This window comes from Abramis brama (assembly GCF_963993115.1).
Source record: "Abramis brama genome assembly, chromosome: 10".
Taxonomy (NCBI): domain Eukaryota; kingdom Metazoa; phylum Chordata; class Actinopteri; order Cypriniformes; family Leuciscidae; genus Abramis; species Abramis brama.
Genome location: NC_139972.1, coordinates 3,251,967 through 3,276,429, shown reverse-complemented (window position 1 = coordinate 3,276,429; position 24,463 = coordinate 3,251,967). Strand labels below are relative to the sequence as shown.

The 24,463-nt window shown below is 37.0% G+C and overlaps 2 protein-coding genes across 8 annotated transcripts in view; one reads left to right on the top strand and one right to left on the bottom strand.

Moving 5' to 3' along the window:
• The window catches only part of LOC311091343 (uncharacterized protein), a 530,654-nt gene extending 519,115 nt beyond the window's left edge, over nucleotides 1-11,539 (bottom strand). For 4 of the 7 annotated variants that reach the window (XR_014608051.1, XM_084127242.1, XM_084127240.1 and 1 more), the window contains exons 1-6: nucleotides 11,423-11,538; nucleotides 10,843-10,939; nucleotides 10,437-10,550; nucleotides 7,862-7,975; nucleotides 2,636-2,761; nucleotides 476-589 (exon numbers count right to left, since the gene is read on the bottom strand). Coding sequence is in view for 4 of the 7 variants with exons in the window: in XM_084127242.1 (XP_083983368.1) it covers nucleotides 476-589; nucleotides 2,636-2,761; nucleotides 7,862-7,975; nucleotides 10,437-10,550; nucleotides 10,843-10,892 (518 nt within the window). In the remaining 3 variants the exon portion in view is untranslated. Of the gene's footprint in view, nucleotides 1-475; nucleotides 590-2,635; nucleotides 2,762-7,861; nucleotides 7,976-10,436; nucleotides 10,551-10,842; nucleotides 10,940-11,422 lie in introns of all 7 variants that reach the window. The other 3 variants (XR_014608052.1, XM_084127243.1, XR_014608050.1) reach the window with 2 other exon arrangements.
• Nucleotides 1-24,463, top strand: part of LOC311091393 (uncharacterized protein) — a 354,781-nt gene extending 330,318 nt beyond the window's left edge. The window contains exons 7-9 of the mRNA XM_084127346.1: nucleotides 23,592-23,693; nucleotides 24,101-24,211; nucleotides 24,288-24,463. Of these exons, the coding sequence (XP_083983472.1) occupies nucleotides 23,592-23,693; nucleotides 24,101-24,211; nucleotides 24,288-24,455 (381 nt within the window). The 3' untranslated portion in view covers nucleotides 24,456-24,463. The remainder of the gene's footprint in view (nucleotides 1-23,591; nucleotides 23,694-24,100; nucleotides 24,212-24,287) is intronic.

Below are 24,463 nucleotides of genomic sequence, written 5' to 3'. Positions count from 1 at the left end.
ATATCTCCTGAACTTTTTTGACGGCAATCAGCTCACAAAAACTGATTTTGCACGGGCACTTTGCACTGCTCTCTGAATCAACGCGCTTATTCATTTGTGGATGTAAACTGAATCTGTAAGTCAGCTATGCTGTTTACTTCTGAATATTATGTTTCATTCTGGTGCGCTTAACGCTATTGCTACTGTGTAAATGCTAATCACCAACTAAACGTATCCTATTCAATGCGTTCACAGTCTCTTTCACGGGCATCATTTGTAGTTGCCTATGCACAAACTGTTTGCTCAAGCATAGCGTTTTCTCGAGTTCACTGTGTGCTTTCTACCATGCACAAATAAAAATGTCACTGAACTTTTGCTGTGTAATTGTAACAATGTGCACTCAAACACACCAAACCAACAATTACTAAAACACACTTAAAAACTTATTTTGCATGGGCATTTTGCACTAGTCTTTTATAAAAATGATATAGGCTACCTGAGATCAGGCCGTTTGTCTCCACTCTTAAATGTTTTTGGCAGATCCATTGACCAGTTACTCTTCATAGACACACAGCTGGACTCTGGGTTTGAGCTCTTCTGCTGGACTGAACTGGAACAGAGAACAGATTCAGTTTAATCCTTTAGATTAAACTTTATATCAGTGTCTTCAATTTTATGATAGGAACCATATTAATATAAACACAATTTTTTCATCAAAAAGAACTTTGAGATAACTTTATGATCTTTTTATTTAATATTTCATGTTAGTTTTATAGTTTTGAAACAAAAACAATAGGCAAAATTAAAATAAAAAAATCTGTAAACTCTGTGGGGGGGGGAGGGGGGGTTGAGTTTGACAACGAACACACCACAAAACACGTCAAAAAACGCCAGATACTTGTGCTCTCTCTCTCTCTCTCTCCCTCTCTCTCTCTCTCTCACATGTATTTTATGTCATTAAAGTCTTTAAATGTTCGCCGGTTCCCGCCTCCTTCTTCCCATAACAACGAACTACGTTACACTGGTGCTGAAACCCGGGAAGGAAGAAGGAGGCGGGAACCGGTGAACATTTAAAGACTTTAATGACATAAAATAAATCAACAACATAACGAAAGTAAAAGACAGCAGCCTCACGGACGACTGCTGTCACACAATAAAACATAAAAACAACAACATAACTCCAGGGCTGTCCTCTCTCGCTCTTCACTGTCGTCGCTCCTCCTTTATGCTTCCGCTCCTCCGTGAGAGATACGAGACTGGTGCGTCGCGCAGGAGTCGCTCATCAGTAATCACGGCCCTCGGCCTCGTCCTGCTCGCAACACTAATATTCAAGCATTTAGCCGATGGTTTAAGCTAGATTTCCCCATGGTTTGTGTTGGATAGGTATCGGATCATATTTTTTTCTCCCCTCTGATCTCCGATCTAGCGTTCTGGGCTAGTATTGGCACGATACCGATGACGTGGATCGGATCGGGACATCCCTACAAAAAATGGGTTTTGGCGGACCACCGTTGGTGCTACTCGGCCACCGCGGTGGCACTTTATAACCGCAGTGGTTCCTTACATTTACTTGATGTCATTGCTAGTATTAGACTGACTGAGATCATTTATGCGTCTAATTCAAAAGTGTCATTCTATAAGCACATCTATCTATAAATTACAGAAAGGTCTGTCTGTATGTCTGTGTATCTGTATGTCTGTGTGTCTGTGTGTCTGTATGTCTGTGTGTCTGTGTATCTGTGTGTCTGTGTGTCTGTGTGTCTGTGTGTCTGTATGTCTGTGTATCTGTGTGTCTGTGTGTCTGTGTATCTGTGTGTCTGTATGTCTGTGTATCTGTGTGTCTGTTTGTCTGTGAGTCTGTGTGTCTGTGAGTCTGTGTGTCTGTATGTCTGTGAGTCTGTTTGTCTGTGTGTCTGTATGTCTGTGAGTCTGTCTGTGTGTCTGTGTGTCTGTATGTCTGTGAGTCTGTTTGTCTGTGTGTCTGTGTGTCTGTGAGTCTGTGAGTCTGTCTGTGTGTCTGTGTGTCTGTATCAATTCTGACTTTATAACACGCAATTCTGACTTTATATCTCGCAATTCTGAGAAATAAAGTCAGAATTGCGAGATGTAAACTCGCAATTGTGAGATAAAAAGTCGCAATTATCTTTTAAAATGTTTTATTCTGTGGCGGAAACAAGCTTCCATAGTTTCCTGGCGTGCGGCGGGGCATATTTAGCGTGTTTGCATGAGAGCGCCCTCTGGTGTTCAAATGGGGCAGTGTTTACTACCGATCAGCCGCTGCACTGACAAGCTGCGCATAAAATAATCGCAGCCTTTGCCAAATCGTGTGCGGTTTTATTGCGATTAACCGTTCAGCCCCAGTTATAAGTAACTCAAACTCGCAGTGCTTTCAGATGGAGCAGCGTTTACAGAGCCGTACATCAATGACAAGCTGCGCATAAAAAAATAAATCGCAATAAGACAACTCGATTTAAGCTTTCAACAAATCTGAACAAGCAGTTCAAAAAATCCAATCAATTTTACACCTACTCCATTATATAAAGGTGGAAAAAATCTCGACTTACATTTATTTGATGTCATTGACTGACTGAGATATATTATGGGTCTAATTCAAAAGTGTCATACTATAAGCACATCTTCTATAGCAATGATATACCTGAGATCAGACTGTGTGTCTCCACTCCTTAACGCTGGTGGCCGATCCATAGAGACGTTACTCCTCATAGACACACAGCTGGACTCTGGGTTTGATCTCTTCTGCTGGACTGAACTGGTTTTCAAACTAAGTAAAATATAAAGCAGACAGATTTATAAATGGTGTTTATAAATGGTGTCTACTTTTACAGGAATCTTCTGTCTCAGGAAAGAACATTAGTTTTGCATTAACATCTGTAACTCAGTGATGTTTTAAACTTACAGTTATTTTGCAAATGTTTGCAAACAGCATGATTTAAAACAATTTACCAAAGTGACTGTGAAATTATGAGGGGAGCGTGGCACAACCTAACACTTTCTGGCTTTCACAGTTTGTGTAAATCCACTTGGGGTTCAGAGTATTAACAAGCTAAAATATTTTGTCAATAAAATACAATTATTCACTTTTTCATATAATGTCATTTTTTAGTAACATGTCATTTTTTAGTAATTAAAAATAAACACATTTTTGAGTTTGACAACGAACACACAGCAAAACACAGTCCAGCATGGGTCCACACATAATAATAATTAATAATTTCTGAACATTGACTCTCATTGTCTTTATTCACCTTTTTCTCGTGGTTTCTCAGTAGATTTCATAAAAGTTGTTAATGTGAATTATATCGCTAACATCATAGAATATCATAGTTCTAATAGGGCAGGGGTCGGCAAGTAAGTTTGGCATCGGGCCAAAGAAAAGAGCCAGAACATAGTCAAAGCATAATTTAAGAAATCAACTAGATTTGCCTGTGATAGTCTCTTACTGTGTCTTTTGTAACTGGTAGAGAGCTGTTACTCTGTGCTAAAGCCTGTAGTAGGACAGTCATTCACAATAAGCCACATTTGTGTGGCGGTGTCTGTTAAGCTAAACTTGAAATTGAAGGAAAAAAATAAATAAAAATAAAAAGAAATTATATTCATCATTGTTAAATAAAGAAAGAAGAAAAGAGATTTGAGATCAAAATGAATGCAGCCTATTGGTTGTGAGCACATAGTGCAACCTGGGGGAAACAAAGAAGCTGATTGGCCATTGAAGCTGCACATGATGCCACATAGAACCAGGGGCCTGTACCATGAAGGTAGCTGAACAAACTCGGGGTTACAGGATTAGTTTTGAGTTGACAAAACCAAACCGATGCAATCAGGCTTTATTGGTACCATGATGCAGCTCATCATCTTTCTCTGTCAACTCAGGCTTTGATCCTCAAGCTATGATTACTCCACGCGCGCGTGCACATAAAAGAGTGACGTCGACACTGAACAACCAATCGCGGGTCGCGATTTTTCCGCGGAGGAGCAAGAGATAATCATTCATAATTACGATGAATTTAATTGTATTTCAATTAAAATGTATTTCAAGCTCGAAACAATACTGTCTCTGCTGCCAAAGCAAGAGAATACTGTTGGAGAAAGATTGCTGATTGTTAATGTGTAAGTTAAACAAATACATTCTATATTTATGTAACATTATGTATGTATGTGTTGCCTATACGTGTAATATAGCCTATAGCCTATTTTTATAATATATAAAAATGTGCATGTACTAAGAAAGATTAATATTCATTGATTTTTAGATGCAACCCCAACTCTAAATGTTCTTGGCAGCAGATAGCCTAAAGACAAAATATAAAAATATAATTCAAAGTGGTGAGTATTTACCACAACCTTTTATTACTTTTGTGAACATTTTATTACAAACACTTGTTTGCAGCAAACAGAAATAAAGAGTTAAATTCAGAAAACCAGAATACACTGTGGCGGAGGAGTTGGCTCTGAGTAGGCAATAAGGGACGGCCGATTATGGATGGGATTATAGGTGTTGTACAATCTGACCCTGGTGCTGGCTCCTCTAAGCAAGTAACACTGGGTACGTGTGCAATACATTACTACTTTTTAAGTTTAAATATGGCTGACTGTATGTTCTGCAGTAGAGGGAAATGCAGTTTCCCTGTTGAAGCCAGCACACATGCACACAGAGGTCAGTATGCAGCAGACAGAACACCCAACATAACCTGCTTTACAACAGTTATGCTTTACATTGACCTACTTTTATTTATTAGGGTGGAGGAAATGATGAAGACACTCTGTCTGTGTGTTCTCAGACAGTTGCTGATGTGAATGCACTGGGCTTTTTATTATGGCAAACATTTGAATGTGTGGCATAAAAAAGGGACTGGCCCTTACACCTCTTTTATTGTAGGATTTTTCACAACCTGCCCCAGAAACTGAGGCCTCAATGGACCTCAATGGGCTTCAGAAGAAATGTGTAAGGATTTAAAACCCTTGACATAAATTACAGTCAGTCCTGTGTTTGTAGGAAGTCAAGGAACTTTTTATGATTTTGATGAGCCTCCAGAAAACTTGTAATGATCATGTTTGTGGTGGAATTATGTTTCAGGTGGAAACAGACTCAGTCAGGGCCCTTTACAAAAGAGTCTCGAACTAGACTGCACACTAAGGGAGTCTTGAACTAGACTGCACACTAAGGGAGTCTTGAACTAGACTGCACACTAAGGGAGTCTTGAACTAGACTGCACACTAAAGGACACTTGAACTAGACTGCACACTAAAGGAGCTGGACTGTGAGCTAAGGAGGCTCCAAACAAAATCAAACAGCTGGATAAAACTGATCTCAGTATGTATATAGTTATATCTGCAGATGAAATGTTTAGTAGATCATTGTTATATCTGTTAATGTTACTATTAATTTAAAGATTCATCTCACAGAAAATAATCATCTCACATATTCACATCATCTCTACCTGAACATTATGGCTGTGATAGGACTTCCTATTAACATAATCTGCCTCATGTTCCCCTAGAGCAGTGGAGATTGGAGCAATAGACTGCATACATGTTGCAATGACTCTTGGGAATCCTATCATAAGATTAACAGAAGAATAATAAAAAAAGATTCAAAATAATTCTTAACATGTATTATATTGTATAGTACATTTGTGAAATTTGCTTTAAAAAAAAAAAAAAATGTGTTCATGTGATGTCACCCTATCAATATATCTTACTGGCAATTTTATAAAAGCCCTCTTTTATGGACATGGTCGATAAATGTCCGGGGAACACTATTAATGAAACTTTTCATGTACTCCTGCAGAGCGAGGACCACCTTGCAAATGGTTCAACAAACATGTTTTCCCCTATAGTTTCTGTGCGTCACCCACCGTGCAAGAATGTACCACTTGCAAAAAAAAAAAACCGCAACGCAATATTTGCGGTACAGTATGTGCATGAATTCGACGTGTTAAATTCTTTATGTGCGGCTCAAGAAGTTCGCAAAGATAAGACATTCCTTCTGCGGAAAATCTGTATCTTTCATACAAGTAACTATCAGGAAAGGCAAGGGGATTTTGTCTGGCTAAAAACTCTTTCTCTGCGAAGTGCTCATCAAACAATTTGCGCTGAGATGTCCACCGGATTTGGAATAAAAGGTGAAGTCATTGCAACAGACACTTGGAATAAGTTACGTCACCTTTATGTTTCTTTGCTCTCAGCTGATTGGTCAAACTTCAGTCTGAGATCTTGAATCCAGAACATAACCTGCCCCGGAGCAGGTTAGCCGTGCAGCGTAAGATACCATGGCAACGAACACAGATTAAAGCTGAGCTACTTTCATAGTACCTAAAACCCAGGGTTGGCGGAAACTAAGCTGAAACATAGCTGGCTAGCCACCTAATCCGGCTTCATGGTACAGGCCCCTGGTGTGTGTGATTACCAGCATGCAGAGAGATCTTTGTTTGCAAAATGGATGTGCTTCTCCTACCCAAGTTGGTGTTTTGGTTGGCTATAAAACCAAAGGAGAAAGATTGTTAACTGCACGGTTGTGACGATTGAGTTTGGAGTAAACCACATCCTGAGTTTGTTCAGAGACTTCTGAGAAAAGCCACAGTGTGTTCATCAACTTTGAGATGCTACTTGTAGGACAAAGACTCAATTCTTTAGTGACTACTGACACTGTGTATGTTTGCAAGTTGTTTGTTCATGCTAGCGGTTTTAACATCTAACATGCTAACTGGTCATGTGCATGTGATTTTACATTGCTGTTGAGTTGCTATGTAAACTGCGTGTATTTTTAACAATGTTGATTGTACTTTAAATATCCTTGAATGTACATCAATCTCAATGCTCTGTGTAGTGACTCATATATTTATATATTTTTTTTGTAGGTTATTAAGCTAACCATCTGAATCAATCATTGAAAATAAGTACAAGAAGATGAAGTCGTTGCTGAAAGATTTTCAATAAATTGCTTCGATGATGAAGAATCAGATGTTTTGAGTTATTCCATATAAAGTGGATTGAAGCCTTTTTTCAAGTTTGGGCAGACACCGAGGCAAAGAAACCCTGATAACTTGAAAGTGTCTGGGTTTTAAACTGGATAAATTAATAAAGCAATAGTGACACATAACCTGGCAAGTGTCTTCATTCACCAACTTGCAACACAAACGCCTTGCTAAAACACACATATGTGGAAGATGAGGAATGGATAAAAATAACTCAAAATAAAAGAGGACTTGAATAAGTATATATAGTCCACAACAACAGTTGATTATGAAAGACTGCCACCCTTTATTCAAACACTACAACAACGGAAAAAAATACAGGTACTCTCTCTCTCTCTCACACTTTGAATCAATATAAAAGTTATTTTTTATCATATTGAAACTGTTGAAATCACTAAGAAATCGCTAAGAAATATCTCCTGAACTTTTTTGACGGCGATCAGCTCACAAAAACTGATTTTGCACGGGCACTTTGCACTGCTCTCTGAATCAACGCGCTTATTCATTTGTGGATGTAAACTGAATCTGTAAGTCAGCTATGCTGTTTACTTCTGAATATTATGTTTCATTCTGGTGCGCTTAACGCTATTGCTACTGTGTAAATGCTAATCACCAACTAAACATATCCTATTCAATGCGTTCACAGTCTCTTTCACGGGCATCATTTGTAGTTGCCTATGCACAAACTGTTTGCTCAAGCATAGCGTTTTCTCGAGTTCACTGTGTGCTTTCTACCATGCACAAATAAAAATGTCACTGAACTTTTGCTGTGTAATTGTAACAATGTGCACTCAAACACACCAAACCAACAATTACTAAAACACACTTAAAAACTTATTTTGCATGGGCATTTTGCACTAGTCTTTTATAAAAATGATATAGGCTACCTGAGATCAGGCCGTTTGTCTCCACTCTTAAATGTTTTTGGCGGATCCATTGACCAGTTACTCTTCATAGACACACAGCTGGACTCTGGGTTTGAGCTCTTCTGCTGGACTGAACTGGAACAGAGAACAGATTCAGTTTAATCCTTTAGATTAAACTTTATATCAGTGTCTTCAATTTTATGATAGGAACCATATTAATATAAACACAATTTTTTCATCAAAAAGAACTTTGAGATAACTTTATGATCTTTTTATTTAATATTTCATGTTAGTTTTATAGTTTTGAAACAAAAACAATAGGCAAAATTAAAATAAAAAAATCTGTAAACTCTGTGGGGGGGGGGGGGGGGGGGGGGGGGGTTGAGTTTGACAACGAACACACCACAAAACACGTCAAAAAACGCCAGGTACTTGTGCTCTCTCTCTCTCTCTCTCCCTCTCTCACATGTATTTTATGTCATTAAAGTCTTTAAATGTTCGCCGGTTCCCGCCTCCTTCTTCCCATAACAACGAACTACGTTACACTGGTGCTGAAACCCGGGAAGGAAGAAGGAGGCGGGAACCGGTGAACATTTAAAGACTTTAATGACATAAAATAAATCAACAACATAACGAAAGTAAAAGACAGCAGCCTCACGGACGACTGCTGTCACACAATAAAACATAAAAACAACAACATAACTCCAGGGCTGTCCTCTCTCGCTCTTCACTGTCGTCGCTCCTCCTTTATGCTTCCGCTCCTCCGTGAGAGATACGAGACTGGTGCGTCGCGCAGGAGTCGCTCATCAGTAATCACGGCCCTCGGCCTCGTCCTGCTCGCAACACTAATATTCAAGCATTTAGCCGATGGTTTAAGCTAGATTTCCCCATGGTTTGTGTTGGATAGGTATCGGATCATATTTTTTTCTCCCCTCTGATCTCCGATCTAGCGTTCTGGGCTAGTATTGGCACGATACCGATGACGTGGATCGGATCGGGACATCCCTACAAAAAATGGGTTTTGGCGGACCACCGTTGGTGCTACTCGGCCACCGCGGTGGCACTTTATAACCGCAGTGGTTCCTTACATTTACTTGATGTCATTGCTAGTATTAGACTGACTGAGATCATTTATGCGTCTAATTCAAAAGTGTCATTCTATAAGCACATCTATCTATAAATTACAGAAAGGTCTGTCTGTATGTCTGTGTATCTGTATGTCTGTGTGTCTGTGTGTCTGTGTGTCTGTGTATCTGTGTGTCTGTGTGTCTGTGTGTCTGTATGTCTGTGTATCTGTGTGTCTGTGTATCTGTGTGTCTGTATGTCTGTGTATCTGTGTGTCTGTTTGTCTGTGAGTCTGTGTGTCTGTGAGTCTGTGTGTCTGTATGTCTGTGAGTCTGTTTGTCTGTGTGTCTGTATGTCTGTGAGTCTGTCTGTGTGTCTGTGTGTCTGTATGTCTGTGAGTCTGTTTGTCTGTGTGTCTGTGTGTCTGTGAGTCTGTGTGTCTGTGAGTCTGTGAGTCTGTCTGTGTGTCTGTGTGTCTGTATGTCTGTGAGTCTGTGTGTCTGTGTGTCTGTGAGTCTGTCTGTGTGTCTGTGTGTCTGTGAGTCTGTTTGTCTGTGTCTGTGTGTCTGTATGTCTGTGAGTCTGTGTGTCTGTGTGTCTGTTTGTCTGTGTATCTGTGTGTCTGTGTGTCTGTATGTCTGTGTGTCTGTATGTCTGTTATTCGCATATCTCACAAACCGTTAGTCCAATTGATTTCAAACTCGACAGGTGTCTTGCTACGGGCACGAGTAAGTGCAGTGCCAAGTTTGACGTTGTTTGGATGAGAAATGCAAAAGATATCGTTAAATATATCATTTTTTAGAAGGTTGTGGTTTAAAAATAAACACTCTGTCAGCTACACTGTTTACTTCTGAATATTATAGTTTGGTTCCAAAACATGATAAATCCATTTTGATTCATTTGAGTAAAAATGTGTTTTCTTTACCAAGAAAGTGGCAAGATGAAAACCACTATTTTCTGTTTCAAACTTTCACATAGCATCTTTAGGTTATAATAACATAAAAAAATTCAAATCCAGATTTTGATTTTCAAATATTTATTATAAAAACGGATTATTTTTTCCCAAAAATGCAATAAATTCATGACACTTTTTTTTCAAAATGCAATTAATCCATTGAATCAATATAAAAGTTATTTTTTATCATATTGAAACTGTTGAAATCACTAAGAAATCGCCATCGCTAAGAAATATCTACTGAACTTTTTTGACGGCGATCAGCTGCTCACAAAAACTGATTTTGCACGGGCACTTTGCACTGCTCCCTGAATCAACGCGCTTATTCATTTGTGGATGTAAACTGAATCTATAAGTCAGCTATGCTGTTTACTTCTGAATATTAAACTTTTTTTTTTCTCGGTTTTCACTGTGTGCTTTCTACCATGCACAAATAAAAATGTCACTGAACTTTTGCTGTGTAATTGTAACAATGTGCACTCAAACACACCAAATCAACAATTACTAAAACACACTTAAAAACTTATTTTGCACAGGCATTTTGCACTAGTCTTTTATAAAAATGATATAGGCTACCTGAGATCAGGCCGTTTGTCTCCACTCTTAAATGTTTTTGGCGGATCCATTGACCAGTTACTCTTCATAGACACACAGCTGGACTCTGGGTTTGAGCTCTTCTGCTGGACTGAACTGGAACAGAGAACAGGTTTAATCCTTTAGATTAAACTTTAGATCAGTGTCTTCATTCTTTATGATAGGAACCATATTAATATAAACAATTCTTTCATCAAAAAGAACTTTGAGATAACTTTATGATCTTTTTATTTAATATTTCATGTTAGTTTTATAGTTTTGAGACAAAAACAATATGCAAAATAAAAAAAAAAAATCTGTAAACTCTGTGGGGGGTGGGGGGTGGGGGGTGGGGGGTGGGGGGGGGGGGGGGGGTAACACAATATTTAACAGTGTTTGTTGAAAGTACCTGCATCCTGGAGGAAAATCTCCTTCTCTGGATCCTTGTGAATCAGCCATGATGAAGATACAGGAGAATCTGATGAGTTTGATCTCCTCCACTGACTCTGAATGAAGAAATATTCACACACTAAATTGCACATGTTTAGTAGGGTGAAAATAAAAATAAAATCCCGACCCACCAAACACAAAAGTCCTCCAGCTTTAACGCCAAAAAGATACATGGAAATTCCTTCTTAAACATTAATAAAAAAAACTTTGATACTGTTTTTTCCTGTGTCGTATTCGTATTTTTCCTGCTCAAAATGGCGGCAGCAACAGTACTTACATTACCTTACTTTACATTCTCTTTATGTGTGTGACGAGAGAGAAAGAGACGCGCGTTTACGAGAGCATCACGACAGACACGGATCCAATAAAAAAACGTGTTTGTTGGCATTTGTCTGTTAAACTTCGAAGAATCACGATCAACACAAAAGAAACATTGAAGTGAAAGAAACCCTTCATATCAAACAAACAATTACTTAAAATGTCCTCTAGATATTCATATTAATATATGGAAGTCACTCACAAAACACACGAACACTCACCTTGATCAAACTTTTACAATTGTACAGGTTCTCAAATCCTTCAGCTTTAACATCATAAAGATACACGGATATTTTATAAACGTTGATAAAAACTTTGATGCTGTTTTTTTTTTTTTCGTGTCGTATTCATATTTTTCAGGCGACAGGAGAACTTTCTTTCACTTTATTTTGCAGAGAGAGAGAGAGAGAGAGAGAGAGAGAGCGGTGAACATAGACGCGCGTTCACGAGAGCACCACGACACGAAGTATGAGTGTGTGTGAGAGGAGCCTGCGTTGTTGCGTGAACGCGCGTTGAAGATATTGTAAATAAAGTGGTGAATCTATCTATAAATTACAGAAACGTCTGTCTGTCTGTCTGTGTGTGTCTGTTACTCTCATATCTCTCGAACCGTTAGTCCGATTGATTTCAAACTCGACAGGTGTCTTGCCACGGGCACGAGTAAGTGCAGTGCCAAGTTTGACGTTGTTTGGGTGAGAAATGCAAAAGATATCGTTAAATATATCATTTTTAAAAGGTTGTGGTTTAAAAATAAACATTCTGACATTAGTGGGTTGTTTCGGTCAAAGAAGCCCCAAGAAGGCTGTGGTTTAAAAATAAACATTCTGACATAAACACTCAGTCAGCTACACTGTTTACTTCTGAATATTATAGTTTGGTTCCAGAACGTGATAAATCCATTTAGTTAGGGAAAGTTAGGATTTTTTTTTGCCAATCTGCAAAAAAAATTCTTACCAATAGCTTTTTTTTACCATGTGTTCCTATAGGTGTCTAACACCTCCCAATTTATCCACGGCCAAATCCTCGGGGAAACGCCTGGAGAGGCAATCAAAGTTGGGGTGCCCAGACGGCCTGGGTAAAAATAATGAATTTTTTTTTTTTTTTTTTAATATTACCTTTTGAGATGTCTAACTAGGGGTTTTTAGGGGTGCCGAATCTATCCCAGTCATTAGTTTTGAGTAAAAATGACTTCAAGTCCATACAAAAACCACATAAAAATGGTTTTATTGAACAATTACAAAACAAAACTTACTAAATCGGTTTAAGGCCAGACACTACAGGTGAATAGGGTCAAATTTTTAACTAGCAGATATCACCATGAAACTTTCCCAGTTGATTACCTATATTAAGATGAGAAAAAAATGTATTACAAGTTTTCTGTAATTTAATTTTTAATTTTTAAATATGCAAATTAGGCAATATCTAATTAAATATGTGCTAATTTGCATATCTTTTAAAAAACAAAATCTGAGTATTGGATAAAGCCAGGTTAAAAATGATTTTTTCATTGTGTTCACATATTAGATGGGAAAAAAATTACAGAGGGATTTATGGATATCTACTTTTGTTATCCTGTAAATCAGAAAATACTGTCAATAGCCTTAAAAAAATGATTTTCGCCATGTTTTTTGGAATAAAATGTTATATAAATCAGGCTAGGAATAATATATTTACAAATCCCTCTGTACATGTCTTCATAATATAACTAGGTACAAGACTGGAGAGTTTGGTGTATATAGGTGCTACTGAAGTGGAGATTTCGGACTTGGAGTATGAGAGAAAAGTCAAATTGGTCAAATCCGTTTTCTCAAAATGACTTTCATTTGTGGATGTAAACTGAATCTATAAGTCAGCTATGCTGTTTACTTCTGAATATTATATTTCATTCTGGTGCGCTTAACGCTATCGCTACTGTAAATGCTATTCACCAACTAAACATATCCTTATGCGTTCACAGTCTCTTTCACAGGCATCATTTGTAGTTGCCTATGCACAAACTGTTTGCTCAAGCATAGCGTTTTCTCGAGTTCACTGTGTGCTTTCTACCATGCACAAATAAAAATGTCACTGAACTTTTGCTGTGTAATTGTAACAATGTGCACTCAAACACACCAAACCAACAATTACTAAAAACATACTTAAAAACTTTTGCACAGGCATTTTGCACTAGTTATGTAAAATTGCGTAAAAGCACTCGCGTTTTTTTCAGTTTGTTTTTATCTTTTACTTTGTTTTTATATTGTTTGTTTGATTCGATTGTGTTTTTCTCTCTTTTCTCTTTAGTTTGTTAATGTATTCTTTCTTCCACTGGTTTTTTATTTCTTCATACATTTTTCCTCATTATTTCTGTTTTGTATATTCTTTTGTTCTCTTTGGCTTGTTCATTAATTCTTTTTACTAGCTCATCCTTGTCTTCATTTGTTCAGTTTTTTCTTTCATTTATTTTTCTGCAGAACGCAGAGTTCCTGATAAATCAATCGTAAAAGATCTTTAAGTCAGTGGAAACTGTCAGGAGAAACAGCAGGTTTAGAAACAAACTTTATTGCTTGAAGAGAACAAAAGCAGTCTGTCGTATACACAACACTCTTTGTGGACGCAGAACTGGAAATAACTCTGGGTCGATAAACTTGTGAGGTACGTCAGGAGTCGAAGGTCCCGGGCTTGGCATCGACACACAGAGAGAGAAGCTCAGGCCCGTTCGGCAGAAGCAGAACCGCAGACAGAGATTGGTAAAGAGACCACAGACATCAGGAAGAAAAGCAGAGAACATCCAGCACACAATAGCCGTCATTTCACCGTCTGGGTTAAAGGAGAAGTTCACTTTCAAAAAAAACTTTTGCTGATAATTTACTCACCCCCATGTCATCCAAGATGTCCATGTCTTTCTTTCTTCAGTCGCAAAGAAATTAAGGTTTTTGATGAAAACATTCCAGGATTTCCCCCCATGTAATGGATTCTATTGGGACCCAAACGGTAGAAGGTCCAAATGACAGTTTAAGTGCAGCTTCAAAGGGCTTTAAACGATACCAGATGATGAATAAGGGTCTTATCTAGCGAAATGATCGGTCATTTCCAAAATAAATAAAAAAGTTTAAGTTTTATAAGCACAAATGTTCGCCTTGCTCTGTTCTGTGATGCGCGTTCGTGACGTCACGTAATACGCAATTACGTTGAAAAGGTCACGCTTGAAAAATTTCTGTCCTGAAGAAAATGTTCTTTTTGGCTTTTTAATATTAAAACACCCAGGATACGCACACGAAATGGGCATTTTAAACGATAAACTGACACAAATACATTTGAAAATGTGTATATGGTCCTCCTTCTGCACATTTGTAAACACGTCAAGCGTGACCTTTTCAACGTAATTGCGTATTACGTGACGTCACGAACGCGCATCACAGAACAGAGCAAGGCGAGCGTTTGTGCTTATAAAACTTAAACTTTTTTATTTATTTTGGAAATGACCGATCGTTTCGCTAGATAAGACCCTTATTCATCGTCTGGTATCGTTTAAAGCCCTTTGAAGCTGCACTTAAACTGTCATTTGGACCTTCTACCGTTTGGGTCCCAATAGAATCCATTTCATGGGGGGAAATCCTGGAATGTTTTCATCAAAAACCTTAATTTCTTTGCGACTGAAGAAAGAAAGACATGGACATCTTGGATGACATGGGGGTGAGTAAATTATCAGCAAAAGTTTTTTTGAAAGTGAACTTCTCCTTTAACTATAGACCCGATATAGTCCGGCTATGAGGAACCCACGTCTATCCAAAATAAACTTGAATTTGGTTACTTGTCGTTTTTTCCAAAATAACTTGTAAGCATGTAAGCAAAGTCAACAGTGATTACAAGCTGTTTGGTTTAATTTCGTTGACATGTTCTGTGCGTAGTCATGATTTACTATTTGTAGCCCACTTAGAGACAAAACTGATTCATTGTAGTTTTTGGCCAGGCAGCGCATGAGATGGATGATGTCATCATGTTCGCAATGTCAATAATATCTACAAGACATAGTGTCATTTCATGACATGGTCGATCTGTAGTCACGATTTAGCTCTAAATTGGACGGGTTGTGCAGTCTGCTTTTAGTCCAGCCGGCGTAATCGAGTCAATCTATACACTCTAAAAAGCACTGGGTTAAAAACAACCCAAGGGCTGGGTAAATATAAGACAGAACACATGTTGGGTTAATTTTACCCACTAATTGGGTTGTTTATTTAACCAAGCACAATGGGTTAATTTGTTTTTACTATAATACTAGCTTATTTATTTTTTTACTTCATACATGAATTAATGTTTACGGATTAACTTAAATCCTCTAAACTTTTAAAAAATACCCCACACAACCACTGGTTTGCATGATACCTTAATGTTTTATCATATTTTACAGTATATCATATTGTATATAATTTTTCAATAAATATTGCCTACATTTAAGCTCGTTTAACAAATATTAGAAGTAAAATTTAAACATTCATAAGTAATTCAAGTGTAATCGTCCAGTCTCTCCATAATGTTTTTAAAGCAAGTAAATACAATATTTGTAATCTGTCAAAATGACAGAAAGCATTTTGAAATACTATCACTCAGTGCTAAACTTAAACATTTTTTGATTAAGGCAACATATGTTACATAAATAGGCATATATTATTACAGTGATATTTAACACGTCCATAATATTGCTGCACAAAATAATCAAGCTTTTGGGGTAATTCATGGTCTGTTGTAAATAATTTTAATGCTTTTACAATTTTAAGTTTCCTTTTATTGTTTGTTGGTTGAAGTGTAGTGTAATGTCACTATTGTACACAGTTATTTATTATTGCGTACATAGAGCGAGCCTTTCACTGATTGTTTACAGTTTAACAGAAGTTACAGCCATAATCATAATCGTGCAAAGCATCATGGGGTGTAGGAAAAAAGTGGATAGTAAGTACATGTAGTTAATTGTTACTACTGAACATTTAAATGTAGAATTACACTAACACGGACACTGGAAAATAAAGTGTAAGCGTTAATTGCGAAAAGCGAAATGTCATTTTTTTCTCATAAAATCCTTACCTCATTGGAGGCCATGAAGCGACACCCTGAGGACTTCTTTAATCAAGACTGTAGAAGTGCCATCCGGATGGCTCCAAACTGAACTGAGAAGCACTTTAACCTGCATACTTTCACAAATATGAGGGTGAAACCGGCCACCAGTCTATACATCATGCAACCTCGATAACAAAACAGAACAAATAACACACAGGTATCACAGTTGTTAAACTACTGTTTCAGCTTCATCCACAACACAGGTATTCAGACCATGGTCCATCATCAGAAACTTCAGAGGAAGCTTTACACACTGCCAGATTTTTAGAGGAAACGGATCGACTCTTTGATATTTTGAACTCCAGGTGCAAATGTGGAAATAAACCTGGTAATTATATGCTTTTCTCTACAAACAGCAAACCACATTGTGATTTTTGTAGATGCCTGAAAGACACCAAATGGTGGAGGAGACCACTCTCCTCTTCCAGCATCATCCGCCCCGGAATCCCTGAAGAACAGCATCAGCTGGGAAAAATCCTGGAGATTTGGGAAAATAAAGATCTATTTGGGGTCAAATTAAACAATGGCAGACACAGCTCAGAGCGAAAATAACAAATACAACATTTAAATGTGTCTGTCAAAAGTAGAGACTAAAAATTAATTGATGTGCTTGAAGAAAAAATAAATACTCCCTTGTTTAAAAATATTTTACTGGATCTTAGCTAAACAATGAACACATCTGATAAATTCATTACCAAAGTGGTCACTTTATATATTTCAATTATAGACCCAAAAACTGTGTGACAGACGACTGCTTACAGCTTCTTCAGTCTCCCACTGTGGAGTGCATTGAACAGGTGATGCATAATCATATATCACTAGACTGACATGTAAAAAACTTAAACCAAATTTAAATGACTTACCTTTTCTTGCATGCTTTCCCTGCATAACAATTCCTCTGTGTTCTTCCTCTTCTGCATTCCTGTCCTAACAAGAATGAGACTGGTCATGATGATGATGATGATGATGATACAAATGAATTGCTTGCAAATGAAGAAGTAAATTGAACAAAATACAAACGTCATAAGTCAAGTCACCTTCATTTATAGCGCTTTTAACAATTTAAACTGTTTCAAAGCAGCTTTACAGTGATAATAGGAGATTACAGTAACAGAGATTGTTTTGGCTTTACAGCAGCTCTAGAATAAAGTTATTGTCCAGATAAAGTTAGTTTTGATTGATTCACTTCCGTCGCAATGATTATTAGTTATTAACTTAGGGGCCGCTAACACGACACTGCTCTAACAGAAAACCCCTAATGCGATCCGGCCGCTCATTCGCACAAAACAGTGCCTGGTGGCTCGAGAACGCAAACCATAAAATATGAAATATGAACCTGTGAGATATGAACCTGTATATGAACATGATATGAACAAAATATGTATATGAACAAAATATATGAACAAAATATGAACCTGTGAGAATGCTGATGGCGTGCACTATCAATATCACATGCAATATCTTTTTATTAATAAAACAAATGGAAGTGATTTGGCAAGTCAACTGTAAAGTTACATTTGCCAGCATATGACCCAACATTGCAAAGAACCAACAGGAAAATAAATGTGTGCCTGTACTAGCAGCATACTTGTAGTATGAGCAATATAATCCTTCAGACAAAAAACTAAATAAACATTTTGCTGTAGCAAAATCACAAACAGCTTTCATACAAAAATAATGCGTGTTGGACTCGCATATTCTGAATAATTAGTAACAAACAAAGCTGCTCTTATACACAAATAAATAATAAAGAGTCTAAGACTTATGACTTGAAATTGTTGCTGTATATCAATCAAAAACAGGTTATACTAAAGAAGTGAATGAACATCTGCAGAGAGCACAGTCAAAATGTCACTTTTAGTGACTGGCACTGCACTGATACACACTGTGACTGTGGAGGGTAGTACAGTAAACCTACGTATAACGTCATATAACAGATCTGTTCACAGCATATTGATGTGAAAACAAAACAATACAGAAAGCACACTGTTAGACTTTTCAAGGGTTTTTACAGTAACACTGTTGCCAGTAAGTTACTGTAATTAAGATTTACAGTACATTACCGTTTAATTGTGTAATACAGTGCATTACTGTAAAAACAAAGCTAATCAGTACACTACTGTAATTATTTTTTTATTTGTACTAAATTAGATTTCATAATTTTGATATATAATTAATTTTATTTTTATCCTACATAAATACTAATAACATACAAACCAATTAGACAAAGTTATTACAAAATACCATTTTTTTATTTAAAACATTTCATATATATCACAAAATAAACAGTCTGCCAATGCTGGAAATGATGTGTGAAATTTTTACACATTAATGGGTGAGTTTAGGGACAACGTTTTTTGTGTTAATTTTAACTCATTCATTGTGTTAATGATTTTAACAAAGTAAATATGTCAGAAAGGTTAGCACAAAGATGTGTAAACGTGTTAAATTAACACATTATGTGCTGTCCTTCACTGCACACATTGTTAAAATCATACATAAAACCATGAACAAAACGTTAGCATTTGACAAAATGAATGTAGAGTCATTGGTTGTTTAGCTTATACAAGTATTAAAATGAAATATCAACCATTACGTTCATAAAACTGCAAAATATAAATACATTTTTAAGCAGTCAAAAAGGAAATGTCCAACACAGGACAAAACAGAGTTCTTTTCACGATACATGACACATAACCCCACCTTCAAAATAATTTCACTTATTTACAAAAATGTGTTGGATTCATGTACACTGGTGGCCAAAAGAAGTATTTAAGTGTCTTAATGTTTTTGAAAGAAGTCTCTTTGATGCTCAAGAAACATTTCTTATTATTACCATTGTCTGACTGTCTACCCCTCAGCCTACTTCTACGAGTAAAAATCATCATCAAAATAATCTTTAAAAAGTCAACACAATGTTTTTGTCCACCTTTGCGAATAAATGAACTTCTCCAATGATTGGTTCCTGTTCAGAACTTGACTGACAACATCAGAATGTTCCCTGGTCTGTATGCATGTCCACAAACACAAATGTGCTCAATCCTTCAGAGGAGATCCCGGTTCCAACACTATATGCGAGAGAGAGAGAGAGAGAGAGAGAGAGAGAGAGAGAGAGAAAATATTAGTGTCAAAATATTTTTAACCTTCATTTTTTACATTTTTATTATTATTTTTACAATAACTTAAGAATATATATTTGTAAACAGCTTTTGTCAATAGCATATGCAAACATTTCAACTGAACTAAATTAAATTATTCCAGATTAAATTTTAATACTTACAAATCCTAAATTCTGTCCAAAAATGCTGAGATCCATAGAGAGAAAGACTGACATCGATGATTTAGCCCATTTCAGCTCATCTGCAGTGAAGGGGTCCCTGTTTGAGACAAATACACAGTAAGACACATGCAAGAAATCACTGAGTGATGATCGTTCTCCTTCCTACAGTAGTTAACCCACCTGTGCGCTGCATTAGGACCTTCCTGTTCAGGTGGGACTGCAATGGTAGAGTCTTCTGCCTAATAAAATATAAAAATAATGCAAAAATATAAACTTAAGTTGTTTAGAATACTAGATTTGGTATGAATGAATTAGTGAGAGTTTTACTGCAGTGCTTACCTTGGATACATTTAATCTGGTGAGACTGAACATAGAAAATGGTCCATCTTCTGATTGGTTCATTTGCTGTGTAATAAATATAAAGTTAGACATGATGCAAAGGTCACTTATTTGATATAAAGTTAGCCAATTTTATAGAGATTTTATAAGATATTGTATGCTACCTAGTCTGCACCAGTGGCTCCAAAGCACTTATCACATATTGCTAATCATTTCAGCAAACTTATGTCAAAATATATCACAAATGGCCTAACGTTAACTTATCTCCGGAATCTTGTTGCAGTTGCCTTTAAACACATACAAAAATGGAAGTAAATATTAAATTCCATTAAAATATGTTATAATATATAATATATGTTTAATATATAATATGTTATAGTTTAATATTTAATATGTTATAGTTTGCAAACTAGTGCTAAAACTAGAAAGGTGGCAGCTAGCCAAATAGCCTAAAACTTAGCTAACATGCAATGTTATTTTCTCATCAGTAGGCCAACATTATCTACATAAACAGAATTTCACATTAGTTAATTTATTGTTGATGTAAACTAACGTTAAGCGTTGCTCGTTGGTGTATTTTAACTCGACAACAAAGTCTGTAAAATAAAACATTAGCGCAGTTTACCGTGGTAAAGTTCGTTACCGCCATGTTGACGAGTATAACAGGTGTAACCGAGCTTTTGTATTGGGTTCGCCTAAACACTTTTGGGATAATAAAATAATGAAAACGAGACACAGAAGTTCCATGAACGGTACACACTTCTTTATTCTTTCCCGCGTCAAAACGCTGGTCATCTTATGCGCATGCCCATCTCTCTCTTGCCTACGGCAAGTCCCAAAGGACAGAATGTGTTACACACACATAAACTCAACATTCCTATAGCCTTAACTTCTATTCAGACTTTAATCTGTTACATACGTCCCATCCCCCTAAAATAAACGTCCCCGTTTATCTACCAAACAACAAGGGATAGAACAGAAAACAGAAACAGGAATAATACACATCAACATGTATAATACTCAAACCCATGTACACAGTTTGCACACTATGAAATTACAATTATCACTTATACAGTTTTTACTTTGTTCAAATTTTTTTCACAACAATGAACAGGTACAATACAACAATGAACCTCAGTACAGTACAAAATCCTTTTGAGGTGACCTGCACTTCACTCCCCCCAATATTTCAGGCCCCTTAGAAGGGGAATCAGACAAAGAATCAGGAACTAACGACAGTCTCTCAGTAGAAGATAGTGTGGGACCAGGCAATGTATAAGGTCTCAACCTATTGTAATGCACAACCTGTCCTCGTTCATCTGAGTCTATAGGGCTAACGATCCGGTACATCAGACCAGGCTCTCCACCAGACTCTAAGACCTGCACAATCTGAAAAGGTCCTTTCCAGTGAGGTGCCAGCTTCATGCGGCTCTCCACAGGGTTATGGAGCCACACCATGGCGCCGACTGTATAGGGCTGGTGTCTGAGGTCTGAATCATGGTACAGCTTCTGCCGATCATGCACCACTTCACTGTACATTCTAGCACTCCTGAAAGCGTCTTGTAGCTTTGCCAGCAAAGTGGATACGAAGTCAGCATGAGACTTTGCAACATCACAGTCAAGTGTACGGGTGGCCAGTAAACAGTCAGTGGGCATCCTTGGTTCCCGTCCATGGACCAGGAAGTATGGCGAGAACTTGGTACTAGAATGATTTGAGGAGTTGTACGCAAATGCAACCTGTTTGATATAATCGTCCCATTCGCCCCCACATGACAAGAGTATCTTAGCAATTTGATCAATTAACGTCCTGTTAAAACGCTCCACCATGCCGTCCGAGGCCGGGTGGTAGGGAGTGGTGCGCGTTTTCTTTATGTTGAGCAATTTACATAGGGTCAGGACCACCTCTGATTCGAACTGTCGGCCCTGATCTGAATGTAAAGTTTCGGGAATGCCATGTATTAAAATGTAGTCCGCAAACAGGCAATGTGCGACAGTTTGTGCAGATTGATTAGTCAAAGCATATAGATTAATAAACTTCGTGAAATAATCCTCAACTACCAGTACATACCGATTACCTTTGGTTGTTATTGGCAGTTCTAAAATGTCCATAGCATTCCATAGGCAGTACAGTAAACCTACGTATAACGTCATATAACAGATCTGTTCACAGCATATTGATGTGAAAACAAAACAATACAGAAAGCAGCTCTCATACAAAAATAGAAAAAAGGCCACAATGAAATTATGCCAAAGGGTAAAAATGTTGAACTGCCATCGCCAGTGGCACATGCATATCGACTGTCAAAATCCCCAGTACCTGCATATACAGTCAGCGAAGGCAAACAAGGCAAAAAAAGGAAGACAGTATTCGAAAAGGCTATGACCAAAAAGTCTTTGGATAAAGCAAGAAGTCAGACGAGAGTCAATATAGTGTAGTCCTCGTCAGAGCCAGCAATGCTTTCATCGTGGAAGCTCTTACATGCAAAACACCGTATATGTTATGAATCTTACACGAAATGAATGGAAATAAGTAGCTGTGTTTATTGCAGCACTGCGAGGACTACAGACACTCGATTTTTATACTCTCCTTTTCAGAGTACTTACATTTTAATTATGTATTGGTATATAAAGACCAATAGAAAAAACCTGCCTACCCTGCCTTTAATTAATCAGAACTTTGCTAATCATCATTTTTATGCTCTAAACTCATTACATCTGACATCTCTGTCTCTCAGAAGGAATGTAGTTTGGACAGTGACCATGAGAAGAAGAAGAAGAAGAAGAAGAAGAAGAAGAAGAAGAAGAAGAAAAAACGCAAGAAAAAGGAGGATAAAGTAAGATTTAAGCGTCATCCTAACTGCTAACTACATCTAAGCTACTAAATCATGATTTATTGATGGGCTGGTTCATAAGTTACATACGCAAAATTAACAAATAGAGACAGTAAAGGCTGACTGATGTAAAATAGTCGATGATCTGTTAAATTCTGCTTTATTCTGAACTGAAAACATCCTACAGTTAAACTAATGATATATCACTGAATAGGTATTACCGTTGATTTTGTGGTTGATTATTGGTTTATTATTTTTGTGAAGTTGACATAAAATGCTGTTTGTTTTTACATGGGTTTTTATCTGATGTATTTGAGTGGAACAGGAAATTCAGTGTGAATTGGTTCGACAAGAATAGAGTTGTAGTTATTAAGAAGAAGAAGAAAAAACGCAAGAAAAAGGAGGATAAAGTAAGATTTAAGCGTCATCCTAACTGCTAACTACATCTAAGCTACTAAATCATGATTTATTGATGGGCTGGTTCATAAGTTACATACGCAAAATTAACAAATAGAGACAGTAAAGGCTGACTGATGTAAAATAGTCGATGATCTGTTAAATTCTGCTTTATTCTGAACTGAAAACATCCTACAGTTAAACTAATGATATATCACTGAATAGGTATTACCGTTGATTTTGTGGTTGATTATTGGTTTATTATTTTTGTGAAGTTGACATAAAATGCTGTTTGTTTTTACATGGGTTTTTATCTGATGTATTTGAGTGGAACAGGAAATTCAGTGTGAATTGGTTCGACAAGAATAGAGTTGTAGTTATTAAATTCTGGTGACTCTGAGGGTATTATTGCTTTAATAAACCATGTTGGCATGCTGTTTTTCCCAGCAGGATTCCAGCTCCTCTTCGTCATCCGATAGCGATGATGACATGAAGAAGAAGAAGCAGAAGAAGAAGAAGAAGAAGAAGAAGAAGAAAAAGAAGAAAGTGAAGGTCAGATTCATTTAAAATATATAGTTTACTGTAATTTCACACATGCATGTGAAAAGAAAGTTAACATTAGTAAATGCATCAAATTCGTTCACTTGTTTTAGTAAATCTTGGCCATGATTTAATAATTTTTTCCCCATTTTAAGTAAATCATGCGCACAATATAATAATTCCTTCCCTCTTTTTGATTTACATAAAAAAGGAAATTAATTATTATATCGTGGCCATGATTTAGTAAAACGAGGGATTGATATACTGAATATGAGATACTGTTCATATTTTTCCCGCATGTCATGTGCGGGGCTTCATAGATAGTAAAAGTATTATTTATTTAATTTTCGGGGTTTTCCTCAAATACTTTTTACCGTTTCATCGAAGTAAAATACAAGCCTTTTCTTTTACTGTTTAAGGATTCATCTTCATCATCGAGTAGCTCTTCATCGTCATCTGACAGTGAGGATGACAAGAAGAAGAAGAAAAAGAAGAAGAAGAAGAAGAAGAAGAAGAGGAAACAAGTGAAGGTCAGATTCAGTTCTGTAGATTTACTGCACAGATGAATGTGAAAAACACTCACTGCTCTTTTCTTGCTTCATAAAGGATTCATCTTCATCATCAAGTAGCTCCTCGTCATCTTCCGACAGTGATGATGAGAAGAAGAAGAAGAAGAGGAAACATAAGAAAAGGAAGAATAAGGTTTGTGAACACAGTTTTTTTCCATTTGAGACATCATTTAACCCTGTGATAACTAACGCCGGGTTAACCTGAATAAGACT